This window comes from Anoplolepis gracilipes, chromosome 8 (assembly GCF_047496725.1).
Source record: "Anoplolepis gracilipes chromosome 8, ASM4749672v1, whole genome shotgun sequence".
Classification (NCBI taxonomy): Eukaryota; Metazoa; Arthropoda; class Insecta; order Hymenoptera; family Formicidae; genus Anoplolepis; species Anoplolepis gracilipes.
Window position 1 is genome coordinate 11,498,149 of NC_132977.1, and position 23,432 is coordinate 11,521,580.

General features: G+C 30.4%; 10 protein-coding genes across 23 annotated transcripts in view; 5 read left to right on the plus strand and 5 right to left on the minus strand.

The window, feature by feature from the left end:
- The window catches only part of LOC140668863 (uncharacterized), a 43,920-nt gene extending 42,693 nt beyond the window's left edge, over window positions 1-1,227 (plus strand). For all 5 annotated transcript variants that reach the window (XR_012047258.1, XR_012047256.1, XR_012047257.1 and 2 more), the window contains 2 exons: window positions 504-646; window positions 851-1,227. The gene's annotated coding sequence lies outside the window, so the exon portion shown is untranslated. The remainder of the gene's footprint in view (window positions 1-503; window positions 647-850) is intronic.
- On the minus strand, window positions 324-2,666 carry Betaggt-ii (geranylgeranyl transferase type-2 subunit beta). Of its 2 annotated transcripts, XM_072898188.1 has the most exons (6): window positions 2,333-2,666; window positions 2,070-2,174; window positions 1,538-1,894; window positions 1,082-1,226; window positions 824-999; window positions 324-611 (listed from the first exon to the last, which is right to left on the minus strand). In XM_072898188.1, the coding sequence occupies exons 1-6, from the start codon at window positions 2,333-2,335 to the stop codon at window positions 399-401; spliced, it is 999 nt and encodes a 332-aa protein (XP_072754289.1). In that variant the 5' UTR covers window positions 2,336-2,666; the 3' UTR covers window positions 324-398. The 2 variants fall into 2 exon arrangements, with proteins under 2 accessions (XP_072754289.1, XP_072754288.1); XM_072898187.1 differs by lacking the exon at window positions 2,333-2,666 and having other exon boundaries at window positions 2,070-2,195.
- A 189-nt stretch (window positions 2,667-2,855) lies between these two features.
- Window positions 2,856-4,010, plus strand: LOC140668391 (18S rRNA aminocarboxypropyltransferase-like). Its single transcript, XM_072897364.1, has 4 exons — window positions 2,856-3,073; window positions 3,149-3,315; window positions 3,388-3,775; window positions 3,852-4,010. The coding sequence occupies exons 1-4, from the start codon at window positions 2,953-2,955 to the stop codon at window positions 3,959-3,961; spliced, it is 786 nt and encodes a 261-aa protein (XP_072753465.1). The 5' UTR covers window positions 2,856-2,952; the 3' UTR covers window positions 3,962-4,010.
- A 544-nt stretch (window positions 4,011-4,554) lies between these two features.
- LOC140668389 (protein Aster-B) lies at window positions 4,555-12,237 on the plus strand. 3 transcript variants are annotated; one of them, XM_072897361.1, is made up of 14 exons: window positions 4,555-4,811; window positions 4,993-5,082; window positions 5,206-5,476; window positions 5,551-5,746; window positions 5,921-6,201; window positions 6,475-6,627; window positions 7,501-7,678; window positions 8,411-8,569; window positions 8,891-9,009; window positions 9,106-9,298; window positions 9,654-9,878; window positions 9,974-10,127; window positions 10,190-10,310; window positions 10,688-12,237. In XM_072897361.1, the coding sequence occupies exons 2-14, from the start codon at window positions 5,036-5,038 to the stop codon at window positions 10,817-10,819; spliced, it is 2,229 nt and encodes a 742-aa protein (XP_072753462.1). In that variant the 5' UTR covers window positions 4,555-4,811; window positions 4,993-5,035; the 3' UTR covers window positions 10,820-12,237. The 3 variants fall into 3 exon arrangements, 2 of the variants coding, with proteins under 2 accessions (XP_072753462.1, XP_072753461.1); XR_012047171.1 differs by having other exon boundaries at window positions 4,555-5,082; window positions 9,974-10,119; window positions 10,688-10,826; XM_072897360.1 differs by having other exon boundaries at window positions 4,555-5,082.
- Window positions 11,300-14,534, minus strand: Rps27a (ribosomal protein S27A). The gene is made up of 4 exons (XM_072897368.1): window positions 14,406-14,534; window positions 12,124-12,237; window positions 11,567-11,784; window positions 11,300-11,474 (listed from the first exon to the last, which is right to left on the minus strand). Exons 2-4 carry the CDS (start codon window positions 12,224-12,226, stop codon window positions 11,325-11,327), a joined length of 471 nt encoding a protein of 156 aa, XP_072753469.1. The 5' UTR covers window positions 12,227-12,237; window positions 14,406-14,534; the 3' UTR covers window positions 11,300-11,324.
- Window positions 12,533-14,485, minus strand: Ip259 (NSA2 ribosome biogenesis factor-like IP259). Of its 3 annotated transcripts, none has more exons than XM_072897366.1 (2): window positions 14,406-14,485; window positions 12,533-13,454 (listed from the first exon to the last, which is right to left on the minus strand). In XM_072897366.1, exon 2 carries the CDS (start codon window positions 13,410-13,412, stop codon window positions 12,633-12,635), a length of 780 nt encoding a protein of 259 aa, XP_072753467.1. In that variant the 5' UTR covers window positions 13,413-13,454; window positions 14,406-14,485; the 3' UTR covers window positions 12,533-12,632. The 3 variants fall into 3 exon arrangements, with proteins under 3 accessions (XP_072753467.1, XP_072753466.1, XP_072753468.1); XM_072897365.1 differs by having other exon boundaries at window positions 14,317-14,442; XM_072897367.1 differs by lacking the exon at window positions 14,406-14,485 and adding an exon at window positions 13,972-14,289.
- Window positions 14,535-14,829: 295 nt separating the features above from the next.
- Window positions 14,830-16,479, plus strand: LOC140668390 (uncharacterized). The gene is made up of 3 exons (XM_072897363.1): window positions 14,830-15,170; window positions 15,250-15,692; window positions 15,777-16,479. Exons 1-3 carry the CDS (start codon window positions 15,167-15,169, stop codon window positions 16,410-16,412), a joined length of 1,083 nt encoding a protein of 360 aa, XP_072753464.1. The 5' UTR covers window positions 14,830-15,166; the 3' UTR covers window positions 16,413-16,479.
- Window positions 16,195-17,925, minus strand: Rpl30 (ribosomal protein L30). 2 transcript variants are annotated; one of them, XM_072897370.1, is made up of 5 exons: window positions 17,855-17,925; window positions 17,708-17,752; window positions 17,329-17,474; window positions 16,824-16,912; window positions 16,195-16,320 (listed from the first exon to the last, which is right to left on the minus strand). In XM_072897370.1, exons 2-5 carry the CDS (start codon window positions 17,726-17,728, stop codon window positions 16,301-16,303), a joined length of 276 nt encoding a protein of 91 aa, XP_072753471.1. In that variant the 5' UTR covers window positions 17,729-17,752; window positions 17,855-17,925; the 3' UTR covers window positions 16,195-16,300. The 2 variants fall into 2 exon arrangements, with proteins under 2 accessions (XP_072753471.1, XP_072753470.1); XM_072897369.1 differs by lacking the exon at window positions 16,195-16,320 and having other exon boundaries at window positions 16,692-16,912.
- Window positions 17,926-18,643: 718 nt separating this feature from the next.
- On the plus strand, window positions 18,644-21,484 carry Mpi (mannose phosphate isomerase). Of its 3 annotated transcripts, none has more exons than XM_072897970.1 (6): window positions 18,644-18,891; window positions 19,584-19,914; window positions 19,975-20,290; window positions 20,495-20,662; window positions 20,747-20,949; window positions 21,031-21,484. In XM_072897970.1, the coding sequence occupies exons 2-6, from the start codon at window positions 19,597-19,599 to the stop codon at window positions 21,232-21,234; spliced, it is 1,209 nt and encodes a 402-aa protein (XP_072754071.1). In that variant the 5' UTR covers window positions 18,644-18,891; window positions 19,584-19,596; the 3' UTR covers window positions 21,235-21,484. The 3 variants fall into 3 exon arrangements, with proteins under 3 accessions (XP_072754071.1, XP_072754072.1, XP_072754070.1); XM_072897971.1 differs by lacking the exon at window positions 18,644-18,891 and adding an exon at window positions 18,968-18,990; XM_072897969.1 differs by lacking the exon at window positions 18,644-18,891 and adding an exon at window positions 19,400-19,423.
- Window positions 21,395-23,394, minus strand: Tfiifbeta (transcription factor TFIIFbeta). Of its 2 annotated transcripts, XM_072897974.1 has the most exons (6): window positions 23,081-23,394; window positions 22,399-22,550; window positions 22,246-22,335; window positions 22,032-22,156; window positions 21,818-21,961; window positions 21,395-21,662 (listed from the first exon to the last, which is right to left on the minus strand). In XM_072897974.1, the coding sequence occupies exons 1-6, from the start codon at window positions 23,227-23,229 to the stop codon at window positions 21,504-21,506; spliced, it is 819 nt and encodes a 272-aa protein (XP_072754075.1). In that variant the 5' UTR covers window positions 23,230-23,394; the 3' UTR covers window positions 21,395-21,503. The 2 variants fall into 2 exon arrangements, with proteins under 2 accessions (XP_072754075.1, XP_072754074.1); XM_072897973.1 differs by having other exon boundaries at window positions 22,246-22,550.
- Window positions 23,395-23,432: the final 38 nt, after the last annotated feature.

Below are 23,432 nucleotides of genomic sequence, written 5' to 3' on the forward strand. Positions count from 1 at the left end.
ATGACTAAGAGATTTAGTTGACGGATCAACCGAAAGAAAATATTTAATGGCAGCGAGTGTGTTAATTGATGGATTTTTTTTAGGACGGTTTCTTTTTATACGGATTATAAATATTTAATTAAAATTCTTGTGTGCGAATTTTTACAAAATTTCAATAATATAGTACATGTACAAAATACACAATTTGTCAACAAAAGAGAAAATAGGTTGCAAAGCGTTTTTTTTTCAAATTGTAGAATAAGTTTTACAGACAGAAGAATCAATCAGAGTATGTTTTTGAGGATGTTAGGATTATAATAGTCATATATAACACTCAAAAGATATTTTGTAAAAAATCTGTAATCGTGTATTTTTAACGAAGACGTGAACGAAAAGGCGAGAATACATCGGATATATAATCATACATCGAGCCGCGACGGTTTAAGACCTAAACGATCGATTATGTATTCCGGCATACAATATGTAGGATTAATTGGTTTTAACGAGAAATTCTTATCCAACAGCGACAATGCGGTGAGGCCGAACAAAGTATGAAAAGGGTCGACCATATCTCCAGGCCGATCGCTGAAACCGCCAGATTCGATATCTTGACAAGTCAAAATGTAATCGATCTGTAATGAAAAATAGAAAAAAATAGTTATATTAGGTAAGTAATTGATATTGGTTTATAATTACTTGTTTCATACCGTTGATTATTTTGATACAGAGGTATCAAAATGATGAATAAAATCATAAAAGAGAGAGAATATCTCATCTAAATTATATTAATTGATCAATAATTATTTTTATTCTATTAAAACGTTACTCATGAATATTTACTTACTAAAGCTTTTTTATCTATCCAATGAAGGCGGCCTAGAATTGTCAGCGCTGATAAAACCCACCAAGAATAGCACACGTCTGGTAACTTTTCGGGTCTGCCATTTAAACCACCGGAAGGTAATTGTCTCTCGCATAACCACCATCCTAAACGATCAGCATCTATCAAATGCAGATGTCCTGGGAAACATTTTAACAAGTCAGATCGATATTTTCTGTACAATAGAGTTATATATATATATGTGTATGTATACACATATACCTGTTATCGAAAGTAATCCTACACAACAATAAATTAAACCCGCATGACTCTCGGATCCTGGTTTTGAACCAAAGCCTCCATCAAAATTCATACATTTTAATACAAATTGTACTGCTTTCTCAACGTCTATCGCGTCCAAGCGATTCTGAAATATGTTAGTGACAATAAAGAATTTCTTTTCATTTTTCTATGCTAATACCTTCTGATATTTAAACCAAATTCAAAAATTTACTTTTTCTAAGATATATTTAACAGTGTTGCTGACAATTGTTTTTAAATCCACTAAAATTGAAGAATTAAAAAAAAAAAAAAAATTGATGTTCTAGAGGATATTTATTCTATTTCAAGAAATAATTTTCATTCGCATAATTGTAAGTTTCTATTTTAACACATTTTGTTTTTGCAAGGATCCAAAATAGATTATATGCTATTTATGGCAGTTGCTATGATATTTACCAAAAGTGACAAAGTGGCAACAGCACAGAACGAAAATCTGACATCCACCTCGCCCCACTGATCACCGGCAAAACTTCCATCTGCTTGTTGTCTCTCTTTGACGTAATTTATAACTTTGTCGACATTTATTACATCCAATGCATCATACATACACAATATTTGAACGGCACTGAGTGTGTAAAGTAAATGTGGATCATGTTGCAGACTAGCACTAATACCACCACTGTCATTTTGACACTGTCCAATAAATTCTAGCACCTCATCTTTATTAGTTTGCTCTAATTTTCCCATTAAATCCAGCGCAGTAAGACCCCAATACATTCCAGACATCCGCATGTGCTCAGTTTGAGAATAGTTCTAAAAAATAAAAATATGTTGATTTTCAAAGTGTCAAAATATATTAAATTCTGATTGAACTCGTTACAATCTAAACATTTAAAATATTAAACATCTACAGAGTGTTATCAATAAAAATCTATACAGCTGGTTTCTATATGGAAATAACAAAAAAAATGTTGAAATTGATTCTTACGTATTCATCTTTGTTGGTCCCGTATGAAATGAGATAGTTTGCATGCTTCTCCATTAATAATTCTGGAATATTGCTTGGTAGTTCAATATCATGTTTCAATGTTGCCTGCATAAAGAAATAGTAATATGCAATATGAGTGATTAATTTTATCGTATTATTAAGATTTTGACTAGTGCAAAAGATGATTAATATTATTTTCTAAAAACATTCTATCTTGTGTATGTCGAATTTTTCCTTAAAGTAACTAAGCAGTTTAGACTTACCATCCTGTAATCGCAGCGCAATAATTATAAATTATGTTCATATAATTGTCCTCGTTTTCTTCAATTCAATTAAATAAGTTCAAAGTTGAACGATCAATCGAAGAAGCACGTACTCCAGGAAAATCGAGGGAAGATAGCTCGATAAAGACATTTGTTAAAATAATGTGTTCGATGAGATCGAATAAATTTTGACATTTCACCAATATTTTAGCGATGTGATTTACATTTGATGAGGTATCGAGCGTGATTATAATTACAATAAGTACATCGTAAATGCTATATTACATAGTACTGATAGCACGCAACGCATAACTCACGTACGCGCACGTATGAGTGACGTGTTGCGGATCTTTCAGAAAAATTTCACAAGTAGAGTGCGTTCAGAAATCCCACTCATAAGGTAAAGTCTCATTTAATTGACCAATCAGGTTAAGAGCAGCAAAAAATTCCTTCATCCTGATTGGTCAATACGACGCTGCTCTACGTGTGCAAAATTTCTGAACACATCCTTAACCTAAATCTCCATCTGGTTACTCTATAGGTTTGTATAGGTTAGGATCAAGTTGCGTCGTACTGTTAGGTAATGTGTGCACGCTGGAAGGATAATACGTCCGGGAAAAATGTCAGGACGTAGGAGGAAGAACAAGAGCAAGTTATTGGAGAAGAGACCCCGACATGTCTTCAAAGAACAGAGGTATCATCAGGAGAGAGAGGAAGGCTCGGACAAGGATGATGAGGCAGGTTAGACAAAACGAATTTCATGGTTTTTTTCTTTGCGTTTTGGCTGTAAAACAGTCTCCGAAATTGAATTTGTAGAACTGTCGAACGAATCGTCGATCCCGTTTCCCGTGGCCATGTGGGACATGGAACATTGCGACCCCAAGAAATGTTCCGGAAGGAAACTGGCCAGGCACGGCTTGATAAAGATACTGCGATTAGGCGCTCGATTTCCTGGTTTATGTCTTACTCCAGTTGGTGATAAGGTAGTTGATAAACAAAGGTATAAGGCAATGTTACAGCATTGAGATGTTAATGGTATGAAATGTTGATTGCAGTGCGTATGTCCAACGGATCGTGAAATCATAAAAGAGTACGGCTGTGCAGTTGTGGATTGCAGTTGGGCACGCTTAGACGATACTCCTTTCAACAGGATGAAGACGTCCCATCCTCGTCTACTGCCATTTTTAGTAGCTGCCAATCCGATAAATTATGGAAAACCCTGTCATTTGAGTTGCGTCGAAGCTATAGCGGCTACTTTGATTATAACAGGATATCCAGAGGAAGCCAATCTTTATCTTGGAAAGTTCTCATGGGGACACTCGTTCTTAGAGTTGAATGGTGAATTGTTAGAGAAGTATGCTCTTTGCACAAATAGCGAAGAGATAATCGCTGTACAAGAGAAGTTCCTAGCCAAAGCCTGGCAAGAGAAACTCGATAGACTTGGTAAAAATATTGTATAACTTTTTTTTTCATTTTCTCTTTCCTACATTCATTTTATATTTATTACACTTATCTTTAGCACTTCCTGATTTTCCACAAAGCGATACAGAATCTGAAGAAGAGGGAGGAGAGAAGGACCAGAATATAGCATCAAAAGTAACTGAAGAACTAGCCAATGTAAAAATATAAAATATAATATTGAAGATTAAAGCTAATTGACAAAGATAAATATTGCAAATACTTGTACACATATATATATATATATATATATATATATATATATATATATGAAAAGATATCCTGTATGTTTGAAGTAAAATATTTTGTTCTATTACATATTTATGACATTATGATTAAATTAAATTGTATATACAAATTAAGGTAATGTACAGAAAATAATGTTTTTTATTTCTATACTGGTTAATATATTTAATATATATTCTATTTTTTTAATAAATAAGAGTCAGTGTGCTATTTAAAAAAAAATGACAAAGATTCAAATTTAAAATGAGAAAGATTTGAATTTATGTAGTATTTAAATTCTACGTAGTGAAGATTTTTTTTTATTTATCATTATCTGTCATTACTAATTATCGATACTAATTTTGCTCGTCATCAGAAAGAGCGGCTTGAACTAAAATCCAATGACAATTGCGATTGGCGTATCGAAAGTAACTAGATGCGTGTGCCAATTAAATTCGTTTTCCGAAAATGGACCATTGTCCATTTCGAACGTCGATCTACGTCGTGTTGATTATTTTATGCTCGATAATCAACGTATCGACGATCGCAGCGCTTTTGAATGTGACGGTTGTATTTTTTTTTTCGCATCGTGTTGTGGCGTGTAAACGAGAGTTTTCGCGCAGGAGAGGCATTTTTTTTGATGTCGTAAATAACGCGAAAGGAAAAACTTGGTGATGACGAAGCACAAAACGTGATGTCCCGCGATTGTCGAGCTACCGTGATACAAAGCGAGTGATGCCTGACACGGTGACGCGCGGCGGCTGCTCTTTATCTGAAATGTGTCAATCTTATCGCGGTAGGCGCAAGTACCCGATGCCCAATGTGTGGATAAACGCTCTGTCTGCAAATTAAATGCATACTAACGATCGCACACCGCTTATATACGCTACAATACGCTATCTATTTCCGTAATCCGCTGTCGCGACACTAACGTCTACCTCCAGTGAGACTCTCTCAAAGCTTTTGATGTTTGACAGTTCCAGCCACGAATGCGTGGACGCTAACATCGCGTAACTTATTATGCACTTCGAGACCGAGACGATTCAAAAGCATTTGGTATCAAGCATGTATGTATTGTCTATGATTCGTCTGTGTAACATTTTGCGAGAATAACTACATTCCATGAAGTGCTATAACACTTATTTAATATTCGATGTTTTTTTTTTTTTTTTTGTGTGTGTTATTGACAGGAACAAATCTGTGGAGAATTTGTTGATATCTAGTCACGAGGTGATAAGTAGCATTAATTCTTCTGGTTTGGGCAATCAGAATTCGACGACAAATGCATCCTCAGAAAACGTTCAAGAGATTGTGAGTTCTGGCGGTGATCGTAATAGTCCTGTGTCCAGTCCCAACTTATCCCCACGTCCCAGTCCGAGAGCTCATTCCAGGCGAGAATACTCCAGATTAAATTCAGATTCTTCTACTAAAGAGTCTCGTACGAATAAATCTGATGATCAGGTATGACACTTTGGAAATTATAATTCTTATATTGAACTCTTGATGAAATATGATTGTTTTGTACAAATATAAAGGATGTGATCAGTAAATCGTCCGATTCGGCTGAACTTAACAAGAGTTCTCACGAAAGTAAAAAAGAGACACGTGGCAGTGATCGGAGTAAGAAAAAATCTTCTTGGTATAATGTACTTTATCCAACTTATAAATCACGTTCCGAAGACTTTAAACGAATATTCAAAGATGTGCCTGATGATGAGAGATTGGTGGTAGGTGAGTGTTGTTCCAAGAATGTTACCTTTTTTATGTACAAGTGTATTATGTCACATTTTATTTTCCACTAGTTACTTGTTAAACTAACTAGTTTGATATGTTACACTTACATGATTGTAAACCGAGTATTTAACATATTCGACGATTTTATTAATTTAGCTATATAACTTTTAGATTATTCATGTGCTCTTCAGCGTGAGATATTGGTACATGGTAGACTTTATGTGTCTCAAAATTATGTGTGTTTTTATGCTAATATATTTATGTGGGAGACATTGGTCTCTCTACGTTGGAGAGATGTTACATCTATTACCAAAGAGAAAACTGCGCTTGTCATTCCAAATGCTATCCTGATTTGCACCGTTACTGATAAATTCTTCCTAACATCATTTGGAGCAAGAGATAAAACATATGTAATGTTATTTCGTGTTTGGCAAAATGCTCTTATTGGCGAGGTATGCATATATTGTATACAACTAAGTCTCTGAAATTTGTTATTGTAATTTTGAAAGAATATTATAATCTTGAGATGTATTTGTAAATGAAAATGTCTGTCAAAAGATTTAGATTATATTGTTGAACTAAAATCTCTTTTTTTTTTTTTTTAACAAATATTTCTTTATAAAAAATTGAAGTATAAATACTTTAACAATAAATTGTACTATAAAACTTTATAAATATATTTTTGTGCATTTCTCTTCTAATAAAACATTTTATTCTATTTTCAGCCAATGAGTATGGCTGAAATGTGGCAGCTTGTACATGCTTGCTATGGGGATGAATTAGGCCTGACTTCTGATGATGAAGATTACGTGCCGCCGTTAGCAGTAGCAGACGAAGAGAAATTGTCAACTCGTCTTTCTGTAGATTCATTTTCTGAGGTAAACTTGACAATATTTTCTGCTATATAAAATCTTGGATATAACATTATTATATTATTATATTGATTGAGAAAATAGTGATAATTAATTTAAAAAAATCAGTGAGAAATCGATTTATTAGATTAAATAATATCATAAGTTAAAGAATCTAAATTTGTGTTTTTATTAAATTGCTTTTTATAAATAAAAATATATTTTTTGAAGAAATTATATAAAAATCAATGATTACTTTCAATTCTTCTGATTAACAAAAATTATTTTTAAATTAATATCGTTTTTAATTGCATCTGAAAATTATGATAAATCTTTAAATTTGTTATCTGCATATAAGAGCTATGGCTTTTTAATTATTTTTAAATTATTTTTAAATTAATATTGTTTTTAATTGCATCTGACAATTGATAAAGCTTTTTATTCGCTGTCTGCATGTAAAATCCATAGTTTTTTAGATGTTTTTTATCAAGTACCTTTGTTACTGTGATACTTTACTCAGTGGAATCATAAACCGGTTTTTTTTCTGTATCGATCTCAATAGAAGACTTCCAAATCAAACCAGCCTTGGCTTCTCTTCACAATTCATAGATAGCGTTACTATACCGGGTTTCTTAGTAAAGCTTGTTTTGTAAACAGGTGCATGTATTCATCTCCCCCTGAGGCGCGAGACCGGCTCCCGGCAAGACTTTATTTCGCGAAAATAATTGAATGTATTGTTAAATTTGTAATTTATTTTACGTTTTAAAGACTACTAAATTTGACGAATTAATGAAAATAAAAAATAAATCATTAATTCTGTGATAATTGCTGATGAAAAAATATATGAACTAAAATTGACATTTAACATTGTTTTTTTTTAATTTTTATTTGAAAATAAAGGCTGAGGTAGCTGCTATGGAAAATTCAGCATCTCCAGCTATGGATCCTGCTCCTGGGGAACAGCCTACCCTTGAACCTCAAGTTCAGCAACCAGTTCCACCAATACCTAAACCAGAACCTATTCCTGATCCGACAGATTTGAGTGATACAACAGAAAGCGAGGCTGAGAAACATGGCTGTAAGTATTCCAGATAAATTTTGCTTTAAAATTTTTACTTTATCAGCACTTTTTTTAAATAACAGAACCCCAAAATACATACTAAAGGTATTATAATTATTTAAAATATTAAAATTTTTATATCTTCTTCAATACAAAAATAAAATGTTTTAATATTTTAATATAGTAAATTCTCTAATAGATAATCTATGCTAACAAATCCAGAAAATATGAAGAAAAATTTAATATTTTTAGTGTATTTAAAAGTAGCTGCTATATATTGTGTTGTAGCATTATTTTAATTTTTATGCAAATTATAATTGGTTTTTTAGTTTTCTAAATTATCAAGCCTTTTGCATATTAGAGTAATTAAGAGATGAATGAAATTTATAATTTTTACATAAAATTTATAATTTTATTGTTACAAATTAAGCTTGCTATAAATTGCATGATATATATTTAAAGATAATTGATTTTTGTAACATAATTTATTAATTACATAAGCTATGAATCTATATTTTTTTAGACATCTCTTGTAAAATACTATGACATTATATTAACATTTAATTTATTTTTCTGGTAAACTAACTTTTTTTTTAACTAACTAATTACAAGTCATATAATGTAGACAGGAATAAAATGGGTTATATTATAAGAGAAATCTACAATTTCTATCTGAAAAATACATAAATGCTATGCATCTTAAGATCAGGATAGCTACATATAATTCAATCGTGATAATTCTTATTCCAGTGAAAATGAACATACGGAGCACCATGGTTTGCACTTCCCTGCATGAAGGTCGACAAGTTAACAAAACGTCATTACCTATCCACATTGATCAACTGTTTACCCTGCTCTTCACAAATTCGAAATTTTTCTTAGATTTTCATACTTCTCGCAAGACCACTGGTAACAAATAATCCCATTCTTACTTATATATTGTCAAAAAGTGCATGTCTAAAAGGAAATAAAACATTTTTAGATATCTTGAAATATATTTAAAAAGTTTGTTTCCAAATCATTTTAAATAATTATTTTTTGTGTATAAATATTTATGTGTGACATACAATCTCTACTTTTTAAAAATATAGATTTAAGATGATATGAAAATATAAGCTGTTTTATTTATAATTATATATGCTAGCATATTGTATAATGTGTGTAATTGTATCTCATAAAATAATATAATTTATTTTTATCATCTTTTTTCTAATATCATCATTTATGTAGATTTAATACAGTCTGCATGGACACAAAATCAAACTGGTCAAAAAATGAGAACTGTTTCATTCACGGTATCTTTGACTCAGGCTATTGGTCCAAGAACTTGTCAAGTTTCAGAAACACAGGTAAAAAAAAATTCTATCACAGTACACAACAACTTATGCTGAATGCTTGTATGCATTGTTTTTTCTTTTTTCTAAATCCAAAATTATATTATGCAGGTGATGTTACCGTGCAGTAGACCAGGTCATCTTTATTGTATAGATGTAGAAAGTACTAACGCCGGTATACCTTATGCCGATTCCTTTAGTATTTTGACGCATTATTGTATAAATAATATTTCGGAAAATGAGACAAGTCTTGCGATTTTTTCGCAAATTAAGTATAAGAAGAGTGTATGGGGTATTATGAAAAGTAAGTTCAAAAAATTAAATTAAATAAATCAAATTGTAATTAAATAAAAAATATATTACAACTTTAAAAAATCTTTAGAAGGCTATAATAAATCAAATCAAGTATTTAAAAATTAGACTGCAGACTTATACTTGTTTTCATGAATGAAATTGATACTTTAATGCTATAGAAAACGAAACATAAATAGAATGTGATTAGTTTATCAGTATAATCAATCACTAATTGACATAAATACTAATTTTTTGTATACTTTATAAATTGAGTTTTTAAAAATTCATACTTTTTGAGTTGCGATACTCTGCTTCCCAAGATGCAAAATATTTTAATAAACGAATTTTATTCTTGAAAAACCTAGGTGTGATTGAAAAGAATTGTTGGGCAGGCTTAGATGAGTACTTCAATAGTTTAGTAAAAGCATTGACAGTGGAGTGCGAAGAGGGTAGCGGAAGCGGAGGTTTAAAGAGAAAAACGAGAAAACGACGGCGTGCGACGGGTGTAGGTGCTACATTACAGACACATGCTTCCGAGCACATATCTGTGAATCATCAAATTTCTCCCTCCAATTTGCCACACACTCATAGTAAATATAATTCATATTTTTCTACAACATACTTCATTTATAAACCTTATATTAAACTTATATGTAACAATGTTTTTTTTTTTGTTCCATATTAGCTGCTAGTGCTAGAAGCGACACCAACATGATTCTCAGTTCAATGCTATTAGTCGCTGTATTGTGTTTAATGGTGATCAATGGCTTGTTGTACTATAAATTATGGGGATTGGAAGAAGCCGCTGCATATACCATTATGGATTTACATGTACTGAAGTATGTGTTATTATCAATTTCTTTTTTAAAATACTGTTCTCTTACGTGCGCATGTCTTTCAGAAATACGCCAAAGACTGAAGAGGATTGGATTAATCTTTTGCAACAACAAGAAAGTTTACACAATGTAGAAATGAGAAAATGGCAAAGGGTTTTGCACACTGCTGCACAATTACTTAGACAGGTAAGGCGCAGACAATTAAAAGCTAAAATATAGCAAAGCAATAACCATGTAATTTTACAATATAACATATATTGAATGCAGACAAATTGAACATGTAAAAGAGCCACTAAAATTCTAAAGCAACACTAATTTACTATAATTGAATAACATTTATAAGACAAAAATCTTTCTTTATGTAAATCAAAGTCTTTTAATGTTTTTATATAAAAGTATTTCTTCTTTATATAGATAATATAATATCTTTTTGTTTTCTTAATTTTCAACACTCAATATAAGAATTTGTAAATTATTCAGATAATTTTTTTCACCATTCTATATATCTTATAAAAAATTTCTTAATCCTAATATTTATATTTTTTTTTATTTTTACTTAATAGACAGAAGAGTCTTTAACAGAATTACAAATGAGCATTCATCCTACTGCAACAGAAAAGATGTTTTCAGTATTAAAACCAAGCTTAAACAGTATAAATACACCTACAGAACGACGAAGCAAGTCAGAAATGTAAAAATATGTGTTACATAAAATTATAGGAAAAAAATTTTGTGTGTATATTATTAATTTGCGCATTGATAGGTAAATCTTTGCATACACAAGTGTCTACCAGCTCTGTTTAAATGTGTGTATTCTTCCTATTATTTTAAGAATGTCCATAGTTATGCTATATGTACAGCTTTATGGCTCAATTATGTTAACTATTATGTTATAATATGAATAGTTTAAATATTTACAGTATAGTGTATATTAAATGTAAACTTACTTCATATATTTAAACATTGTGAAATGTTATGAAAAATAATAGATGATTTTTAGAACAACTCTTTGAAACTCTTCTGGAATTTCTTTTTTATTTCATCAAGAATAGCTGTTAATATTTACAGGACTGAAAACAATGTTCGAAGAAAAATCAATGGTTAAGCAGTTTGATTAAATTATTTAATCAAATAAAAGAATAGGTTAAAATATAAGGACATGAAATTTTTACAAATTATATGTGATAATATTTCGAGAATTTATTTCTCTTCTGGTTTATTAAATACAAGCGTGTATCCACATTTGCCGCAGTAATGACGATCTTCCATTGCAGCCATGAATACACCTGCGCCGCATTGCTCCATAGGGCATTCTCGTCTCAAGCGGTGGATTTTTCCATTCTCATCTACCTGTAAAATATTTTTCGTGCCAAATTTAACATACTATTTTGATTATAAGAAAAGAAAAGAAAACTCGAGAAAAAATATAATGAGGAAATTACCTTATAATATTTCAGCACAGCAAGTTTAACCTTCTTCTTCTTGTGCTTAATTTTTTTAGGAGTCGAATAATTCTTCTTCTTGCGTTTCTTGGCACCGCCTCGCAAACGCAACACTAAGTGTAAGGTAGACTCTTTCTGAATATTGTAGTCTGACAAAGTCCTACCATCTTCTAATTGTTTGCCGGCAAAGATCAATCTTTGCTGATCTGGTGGAATTCCTGAAATGATAAAACATCTCGTTTAAAGATGGAAAGAGAAATTTGCATATTCATTTACTTTATATAAAAGTATATACAATGTGTACTGTATCTACAGATATTTGAGCCAATATAAGACTTGATATGCTGATTAAAAATATAAAGATATCAATAGTCAATTCTTTTAAATATATAGAAATGACAAAAGATTATAAAGTTGTCATAAATTAAGTTTTAGAAATACAAAACTTTAAATTTTCTTCAATTTTTAGCAAAAATTTTCAATATATACTTCTTTAGCAATTTTCCAAGATCTATTGCAATAGATCCTAATCATCCTGCATATCAACATTTGCTCACCTTCCTTATCTTGAATCTTCGCCTTTACATTTTCTATCGTATCCGATGCTTCGACCTCGAGGGTGATGGTCTTACCGGTAAGTGTTTTTACAAAGATCTGCATGATTGGTGATTCTGTAAGATTGAATTAATATTATACACATTATATTTAAAATGATCAAGGAATTTACTTCTTTACAAATATTTTTAAACGCATCCAAGTATTGTTTAAAAAAGCTATTGTATATTGAAGCCCAAACACGATGCTAGATCGCAGTTTTCGCAATATCATTAAAATTATATTACACAAAAATATTTAAAAAAAGAATATAAAATATCTATTTAGGACTTATATATGCATTTGAAGGATTGTTTTGAAGAATATTCTAAAGGTAACTAGATTAACATATTCTACAATATGTGATGTATGTTTATGTATTAAAATCTCTTTATTTTCCTTCAGAAATTACAATCATAACACCTAAGAATTAGGAAAACTTACAAATAACATATAAATAAATAATCGTCCTTTATACAAGCAGAACAGCATTAATACATCCGTCATTTTCAGGATTATTCGTAACCTGCGCATATTTTCCCCATACCACTTTGCCCGACTGTGTTACAAGACCCAATTCCGAGATATTGACTTCGATAATTGTTCCTTTCGTGATGACGCCTAAAGTCGTATAAAGAGGAGAGCTCGGATTTTTCTTCACACCGATGAGCGGCAGGGAGAACGTTGCCTTTAACTCTGGATGAGTAACGTGAGCAGTTTTGAATCTCAGTGCCATTGGTCTGATGAATCTCTCAAACTTGGGTGGTTTCCTCGTAAAATTCTCTCCAACAAAAGTTACTTTGGTCACCATTCTCTTCCACGATTTTCGTTTTGTCTTCCCGCTTCTCAGTACTCTGAAGACTTCGGATTCTGACTGTGCCTTTACTTTAGGTATCGGAACGTCCCATTTACCAACCTTTTCTTTTCGTTTTTGTTTTATCATATTGGAAAGTACTTTTGCGCGATTGGTAACATTACGGTCCAGCAGATACACAGGTAATGCTCCATCCGGTAGCTTGTCTGATTTCTCTTTGACCCTTTTCTCCTCATGAGCTTTAATCTTCTTCTTCATCTGAATCTTCTCATTTCGTCGTTCTTTATTGAAGATCTTGGCCTTTATACCGCGTAAAGTACGGGCTTGCTCCGCTCGCTTGTGAGGTGCACGAGCTTCCCTCTTCCTCTTTCTCTCTTCATAGTCCAAACGGCGACCGTAAAGTTTACGGTGCCTCTCAATGTATTCGTTCTGTGGCATTTTTCTATGTAGCTTTTTGTTCTCGTATGGGATTAATTTTCTCTGAAAAAGAATTTACTACGTGAATAATTTAATGAACCATAATGGCTCATATGTATAAAAATTTACTTATTTCATGAGATATATTTTCTTACATAACAAACAACTTAAAATTTCAAGTGTATGCTATATCTACTTATTTTTTACTTATTACTCATCAAATTAGTAATTTTATATATATGTAATTTGTAATTTTTTTTAAAATACTAAATAGTCAATATCATCCAAAAACATAAAGAACATAATGAATATTGATCCCTTACGAAAACAATAGCTGTATAGATTTTTGTTGTATCTAGCAAAGACAACAATGGAGTAATATTTACTTACAAGGATTAAGAAGTAGTTTCAGTTCAATATCATAAAGTAATTTCTATTTTTTAATTAACAAAAGTATCTTGATTTTTATTTTATTTAATATTTTTGCATATTAATAGGTTGTTATATAAAAATATATATCGAGATAATATAGACGAAAGAATTAGTTTATATACCATTAATCTTTTAAAACATGTTTTACCTTTTGGAAAAAATTATTTGCAATATCAATCCATCATATCAAGAGGTAAATGAGCGAGAGAAAAAATGGAGACAATTCGTCATCAACGTGTCGGTAAGTGACGAAAAAAAAATAAGTCATAACCTCGACAAGTGTCCGATTGTTGTCTTAGCCGAATCCAGTTACAAATTACAATTAAATACAATCAACGTAATATGCTCGATTAATTCCAAGTACACAGATAATGCGAGACAGACGCGTGATCGGAAGCACGATTGTCGCGCTTCGCCATGTGTTCGCAGTTTATTTTCACCGTTTCGATAGTCAAGACAAAGTAAGTTATTACGAATTGAAAAATTTCGTTACCTACGGCAACAGAATGCTGAAATAAGGCGATAGCGTTGTGTTTGGGCTTTTCTTTTCTCTAAATTACAGAAAATCACGTTGCAACTTACCCTCCTATCACGCAGCAAGAATAGAAATGGAAGAGGACGTCCCAGAAGTATGTAAATGTAAAGTGCTAACTAGAGTCGTCGACACGCTGTCGCGCTGCCGGAAGTGACAGCTTCCGCGACATCTGCAAACTGCTAATGCAAGTAGAATGATTTCAACATGGCATCGCGCTTTCGTATGAAATTTTTTCGAATGGCAGTGTTATGTCACATTATGTATATATATATATATATATATATTTATTATGTTTCGAGAATATAACCTATTTTTTAAATATTTATTATCTTGAATATATACCAAAAAGCACAGCGATAATATCTACGCAGGTTCGTGGACATAATTTGACAATCCCAAAAAAATTACAATTTATCAAGTCTTTGAAAGTACAATCTCTGTAGTAGTAATCTGTCATAAACAACAGGGATATACCGGAATCATTAACCATTATATTTTTTCATATGGAAGCAACGTGATTCATATACATATATATATATATGTACAGTCGCAACACAGACTTCTATCATATAGACCTATATAATAGAAGTCTGTGGTCGCAAACGATTGCAGTAAAGATCATGTAGTAACAGTAATAATATTAATGAATCACGTTTGTTTTATAAAATAATTGTGAAGACGTGTAGTGTGCGAATTTTAATGTTTCTTTTTGTAGTAAAACATTTGCTTTTTTGCAAAATAAATTTTATATAAAAATACATAATAGATATAGAAATATATTGAACAAAGGGACGATTGTAGAACAAAAATGGGTAACCAAATATTAGTACAAAATAGAAATAAAACAATTTATATTGTAAAAACTTGTTTTATAATATAAACATTGTTTAGGTAACTCACCTAGCCAAGTGGAAGAGACTGTAAACAGTGAACAAGAAAACCCATTAAATAAATCTAATTTTATAAGCGAAGATTCTAACAATGTAAATGAAAATATTATTGCAAAAGATAAATCTGCAAATATACCTGCTGTTCCACCATCTAAATTTATTACGAAAAATGATTTTATTACTACATGGTTTTCTTGGAAGAATGAATTTCTTACCTATGTGAAGGATATTGATAAAGCAGAGGCCAATAAACAAAAGTGGGGTATCATGCTTTTAAATCGCATGGGTCCTGTTGGTCAAGAAATTTATAGAACATTTTCTTTTCACGATAAAAATGCACAAGAAGATATAAATGTACTAATCAAGAAATTTGATATCTATTGCTTATATGAAGATAAGAGAAAAAATTATGAAGATATCGATAAATATATAAAGGACCTGCAAGTATGTTCATAAAACTACATATGTTATTATAATTGTATACCTGCAAATATAATTTGTATAATTGTAATCATTTATTTCTTGCAGCTCACTGCTGTTGCACGTAATTATGCTGATCCCACGAGTATCGTGAAAGAGAAAATTATACAGGATATCAGTACTCAACGTTTTACAGGAAAAGCTGCACTTTTAGTAGAACATAAAGGAAAAAATTTTATATCATTTTTGGAATCGTTAGATCTTAATGATATTATTCTGTTTTGGAAACAATGCGAAGATTTAATGGCACAAGGAAATGATGAAAAAATGCAAAAACAAAATTCTTCTCAAGTCACATCTTCTATAATAGAATGTAATCGATGTGGTACAAAACATAATCGAAATCGATGTCCAGCTTGGGGTGTGCAGTGTAGCAAGTGTCAACAGTTTAATCATTTGACGGAGTATTGCAAAATTAAATATGTGAATGACTGTACTAAATGTGGAACAAATCATATTCAGTCGCGTTGTCCGGCATTTGGTGAGTTGTGTACGAAATGCGGCAAGAGTAATCATTTTTCATGGAAATGCCATATTCCCTTTATAAACAATTGCTCAAGATGTGGCAAAGATCACGTTGCGTCCGCGTGTCCTGCACAGGGGAAGATATGTCGTCAATGTAATAAACCCAATCATTTGGAAGAACAGTGTGCAAGCAAGTTGAGTGATAGTACACAGCAATAGTAAGCGTAATAATCATTTGTTTTTTTTATTAATATTAAATGTTTTATAAAAAAAAAAAAAAAAAAAAGATGCAATACTATATTTTTATAAAGATGATATTATATATTTCTATAGATTTTTATTAAATAGTTTTTAGTATAGATATTAATATTGTTAATAATATTGTGTTTTATCACGTAATAACAGTACAGCTTGTTTTAGAATGTAACCAAGGATATTTCATATTGATAAGAATGAAAATAATAATAAATAATAATAAGAATGAAATAAATAATAATCTTTTCAAGATTTTTCAATTTATTTATTAAATAAAAATGTTACATTACGCTTGATCACCAGTTGGCATAGATTTTATAATATCGGAATTGCCAGGATCTGTGATCGAAAGCGTACAGACACGGAAGTATTTACCACAGGCTGTTCCTAACTCAATGTTGTTTCCTGTGTAATGATGCACCCCAGTCTTCGCTAACATGGCATAGTACTCGATTTCCGACTTTCTGTTAAATCCAGATTAAATTATGTTTAAAAGATGAACAGAATTACAATTTAATGCCCTGCACTTACAAGCAAGGGCAGGAGACTACTCCATAGAACTCCTATTTAATTTACAATAAGCGAATTGATATACTTATATTAATAATCTTTACTAATGCATTATTATTATATGGCTAATTTATTTACTTAATATAATTTATATTAATCAAATTTTTACAATATAAAATTCTTTTTATAACACATGTATGTATAGATTAATAGATATTTAATTTTTATAAATTTCTTTGAGTATTCTTATACAAATGCTCTTATATTTAAATCTTTATATATGTGTAATTAATCTATTTTTAAAAGAATTATGTTCATGTTCAATATGTCAATTCGCTGTTACAAAAGGAGTGCTACTTCTCAGTCTCACCTCAACGGCGGTGTATTACTAGCGATGATGACCAACTTGGCTTTGCCTTGACGAAGGGACTTCAGAGTTTGCTTGTAACCAAGAACATATTTACCAGATTTCATGACGAGTGCTAGTCTGGTGTTGATGCTCTCTTGAGCCTTTTTCTAAATAAACAAGCGATAAAATCAATCAATTATTACTTCATTAATGTTTAATAATTCTTTTTAAAAAACAAAAAATTTGTAAAAAATTAAATATTTTTTTCACTATATATGCGTGTAAGATATAAATTAAAAAAAAAAAAAAATATATATATATATATATAACGAAAAATGTATTAAATTTTGCCGTGAAAAATTGTATAAACGAGCACGTGGGCATGCAATAATGCAATTACCTGTTTTTTCTGAGCCACCATTTTTGCAGGCGATTTTTCTCACGACTGTAATAACATTTGTAATTATTAATTCTATGTGTTTGAATAATTATATACAAAAGAAACGATATTAAACGTTTAGAAATATAATTCAATGTTATAACATACCTCGTGGCAAGACGAACGATGAAGAAGAGAGAACGAAGATGAGATCACTTGCCTTGTGCACTGCAACGTGCATGAACTATAAAAAATATATAGAGGGAAGTCAATCAAGGCCAATATTACTTGTCCAATGTGATTGGCCATCCAATTGGCTATCATCCTAAAGCTAAATTCAGACTACGCGTTTGAATATTCCATAGAAATATTTATTTGTATGCAAAAATATAAGCAAAAGGAACAAGATTATCGCTAATTAGAAATTCCTTGATAGATATTACGGATATAAGAAATAATTCTAAGAATAAATTCAAGTCTATATCTGGCAATAAAAAATATATATAATTAAATAAAAAATATGAAATAATAAAGTTGATAAGTATTTTTTTGCGTTTTATTGTCAAATAATTGTAAATTGACGCAATCTCTATTTGATATGCTTTTTTGTTGCATTTATGCATTTTCTTTCATTTTTATTCTTTACTTATCTTTATATATCTCTCTCTCTCTCTCTCCAATGCCTAAATATATTTATTATTGATAATATATAAATAATATATATAATATATATATATATTATTTATTTTTATTTCACTTTGAGTGTAAACAGTATAATGCGACTAAAAAGAAATTATCCTTAAATCGAAGCAACAGTTTTTTAACTTTGATGTGTGTATACGTATACATCGTATATGGAGAGAGAGAGAGAGAGAGAGAGAGAGAGAGAGAGAGAGAGAGAGAGAGAGAGAGAGAGAGAGAGAGAGAGAGAGAGAGAGAGAGAGAGAGAAAAGCTGGAAGTAGTGTCAGTAAAAATATAACTAATATACAGTTTTTCAATTACAAATATATTTCTTTCCTGTGTTTATATATACAAATCGATCGTATTATTATTTGCAAAAATAATGAGTTTGTCACAATAATATAATATTATTTGAAAAAAAAGAATTATGGTTTATCTTCAAAAGGAAGCACGTACACGTAATTATAACATTGAAATGATAAGCCGCAAGATAATAAGATGAACTTTGGCTTAGATAACACAGGTATGATCATATCACGTACGCAGATTTATTTAAGGCATCGTGATAATTCGTTTCTTTTTACATCACTTTATGTATAAAATGTTGGAAAGAGTAGGAAGGGTTAAGAATTTTTAATAACATACATATATATATATATATATATATATATATATATATATAGTAATCTCTAAATTATTATGTAAAAAAAACATGTAATCAGTACAGGCTGAAATATTCACTTCAGACTTACTATTACAGACTATAAATTCTCCTATCTTTTTTTAATATATAAATATATATGTGTGTACTTTATATTTTATCAAACAGTATTTAGATTAAATTTTTTATGAAAAATGGATAAGGATAGTAACTGGTTCCTTAGATCTTCATATGCATCAAGATAAAATATAATTTTTTGTTGCGCAATAAAAATAAAACACATACTCCCTCTGTCTTTTTGTCCTTGGATTAACAGCAGTTGGGAGTAAAAAGCAAATAAATCATTTTTAGCAAACATTTCTTATAACATTCTGAGAAGATGAATGGAACTCATGTTAAGAACTTTTTATTTTAACAGTTTAATAAATATTGTATTTAGTAAATCTTGTTAGCATTCTATTATAAAGATCAAAAGCACAAAAATAAATAATTTTAATTATTTCTTATTGTGTATATATAAATATTTAAAATTTATTTTACTTCTTGTTGCGTAGATATATTTTTAAAATGGAACTTAAATGTGCAATTCAAACGTACAATTGGGGAAAACATGGTATGGACAGTATTGTTGCAACTTTGATAAAATCAGCTAATGCTGATTTTGCGGTGGATGAAAAAAAGACTTATGCAGAACTATGGATGGGTATTCACGAGAATGGTCCATCATATCTCAAGAACACGGACGTCTCCTTGCAAAAATACATTCAAGAGAATACTAAGGTGTTAGGTAGTGATACAATACAAATGTTTGGCTCTAATTTGCCTTTTCTCTTTAAGGTCTTGTCTATAAATAAAGCTTTGTCCATTCAAGTGCATCCAAATAAGGTAACAATATTTTTTTATTAATTGTAAGAGTAATGTGTTACGATTGATTTATAATTTCAGGAGAAGGCAAAAGAACTGCATGAATTGTATCCGAATATCTACCGAGATCCAAATCACAAACCAGAATTGGCAATAGCTTTGACCCCTTTTGAAGCACTCTGTGGATTCCGTCCAATCAATGAAATAAATGATTATCTGAATAAGATACCGGAATTACACTCTGTGATAGGAGAAACCAATGTTCGTCGTTTATGTCAAGCGACCGATTCTATGATTGTTGACGCTTTACGACAATGTTTCTACAGTCTTATGACCTGTGATTCCAATGAAGTGATGAGACAATTGAAAAGCTTGATAGACAGATTACACAATACAGGTAAAAAATTTCTACATATAGAATGTTCAATAAATCATGTTACAATTCAAAATTATATGTAGAAAGAAATGCCATAAATGTTTACGAAATGATCTTTCCTTAATAATTATAATATGATTTACTGAATATCTTGTATATTTTTGCAATCTTCCTTATTGGGAGAAATCTTATTAGAAAAGTATAATCATATTCAGTTGCTCCTAGATGATTCTTACAGGCAGTGGATAAAAGCTGATTTGTTAAAGCGTCTACACGCAGATTATCCTGGAGATGTGGGTTGTTTTACAATATATCTGTTCAATTATATAACAATGCAACCAGGCGAAGCCATATATATTGGACCAAACGTACCTCATGCATACCTCTCTGGCGGTAAATTATTTTTGAATTTTTGGAATTTAGTATATGCACTCAAATATAAAAATATAAATAATTTATTGAGCTTTCAATTTTCAGATTGTATAGAGTGTATGGCTTGTTCAGACAATGTGATAAGAGCTGGACTTACACCAAAACCGAAAGATGTGCCAACTTTAATACAAATAATATCGTTTGAATGCGAGTTAGCTTCTGCTAAAAAGATTCAACCATTCCGGGAGGACGTGTTCACTGAAGTTTTTCGTCCACCAGTTCCAGAGTTTGCAGTAGCCAAAATCACTGTGAGTTTTGCTATACTGCCATTCAATACTTGTGATTGCATTTCAATGTAATATAAATGTATACTTATACCAAATACACAGCTACCACCTGGACGACCATCTCACAATTTAAAATCGAGGAACTCAGCCAGCATCCTATTAATAGTGAGTGGTAAAGCAGAAATATCTTCTAAGATCTTTTCTCGTGGTTCTGTTCTGTTTATTCCTGCCAATGAAGCAGTGGAGATTAAAGTTTTATGTGGTTGTCATCCTATGCTAATGTTTCAAGCATTTCCAAATATTTAAGAATCGACCAACAAATCTCTTATAACATTTGTAAAGTGCAAAATATGCTTGATTATTGGTCTTGAAATAATTGGTACACATCAGTCAAGTAACTTTCAGTAAGGAACATCCATTTTTCTAACTGTTATGTGAATGTAAATAATTTTTCTTTTACAAAAGATAAATTGTATAATTTTAATTAAATTACTGGAAACTTACAGAAATTACATTAAAAAATATTTAATAAATTTTACTAATAACCAAATATATATATACATAAATAAGAAAAGTCAATCATCTTCCGATTCGTTGCCTCTCTTTGAAGTACTTTCTGTAGATTTTTCCTCTTCCTTGTAATGTCGATATTCTGGCTTCAATTCCCACATATTTCTATGGGGATTTTTTAAATTATAGTTACAAACTTCATTGAGAATTTCTTTTAAATAAACCTAAAAATTTGAATATATGTTAGACAAATATATATATATATATATATATATATATATATATATATATATATATATATATATATATAAAATTATGACTTCTACAGCAAACTATGTATTCAAATATTGTATTGAATGAGTAAATAAGATATATTTACAATAGGTTGTCTTGTAATTTTCACAAGATCTCTTATATTGTAATATTGATGTTTCTCAAATGCTGCAAACAGCATATCTTGCACAGCATTTCTATCATCTCTCATTTTCTTTCCTTCTGCTTTCTTCTTTTCAGCATACTCAATCTGTAAAATATTAGTTTATGAAAGATCTAGGATTTTAATTATGTTAAAAAAGTCAAGGAATAATACTCACATTGTGTTTGTGATCGGATACAGGCTTGAAATTCTGTACAACTCTATCTAATTGTTGAACTTGTCTTTGTGGCACAGAAGCTTTCTTGATACTCTCTAGCTTCAGTTTCATATAACAGTTATCAGCTAAAAAAAATTTAGCAGAAAATATTTCTAAGAATATATATATATATATAAATCTCTCTCAACACACTTTAATTGCATAAATAATATACCATATGGTCTGCATTCTAATTTTTGCACAATCCTTCCTTCCATAAAGAGCTTCTCTGTTTCTGGAACAATTGCATCTGAGCTTGTGGATGCTGTAAGATTAATAATAGGTATTGCCAGAAATATATTAAACTTAAAATATATGTCAAACTTACGGGTAACATGAGAAAATACTCCTAGCATTTGTCTAGTAACTGTCGTAACATCTAGCCTATGTTGTTTCGGTATTTCCTCCTCTCCAGATTCTTTCAGAGCCAAAACAGCCTCTGATAATTTGAGAGATACCTCGGCTTTCTGTCCAGGATTTCTGGAAAGGAAATATAGACAAAAATAAAATAACTTGCACAACTTGTTTATAGAATTATCTTTCAAAATAACAGTATATTGTATAAAATAAAACTAAGGCTTTCATTTATGAAAGTAAATGTTTTGTAAAATGGACATGTTGAGGAATCTGTGCACATATGCTTCTAAGCAAAAAAATTATAAGATTATTCTAAAAAGATGAATACAGAACAAAATTAGATATTAAATTCTACATATACATTTCTACAATTATCATTACATTTGTGTTAACAGCGCAATGATAAGAATATTTTTAAAAATATAAAACAAATCCTGTATAGCGGAAACAAAATATTGTATCAAATGCTAGATACAATTCCTTTGTTTACTTTTTTTATTGTATCATTTTTCAGATTTTTTTTACTATTTTTTTTTCAAACAAATTTATTTTCTTATACTCCCAAAGAACAATTTTAAGTTACATATCACACATACACAAATTAATATATAGTAATTATAATTAATATACAGTAATATATAATACAAATTTACTTTGTAATTTTTAATTTGCCGACTTCTATATTGCCAGGCGCTTTCTCCCACTTGTTGGCTATATATTTAGGCACTTTGACGAGCCATACACCGCGGCCAGCATTGCTTAAATCCAATTCTTTTTCCATATGCGGGGTATTCGCCGACATTATGATTATTATTTCTTCAACAGTGTGCAGTAAAAAAGCTTATTTTTTTTCTTTTTAATATAATATAATACTATTATGTTTTTCTTTTCTTGCAAAATACAAAAATATCTAGCAAGCGTACAACTTGATACAATTCTCTAAAACACTCCGACACACTCTGGTACTGTCGTCTGCTTACATCCTATGAATACATATGACAGTGA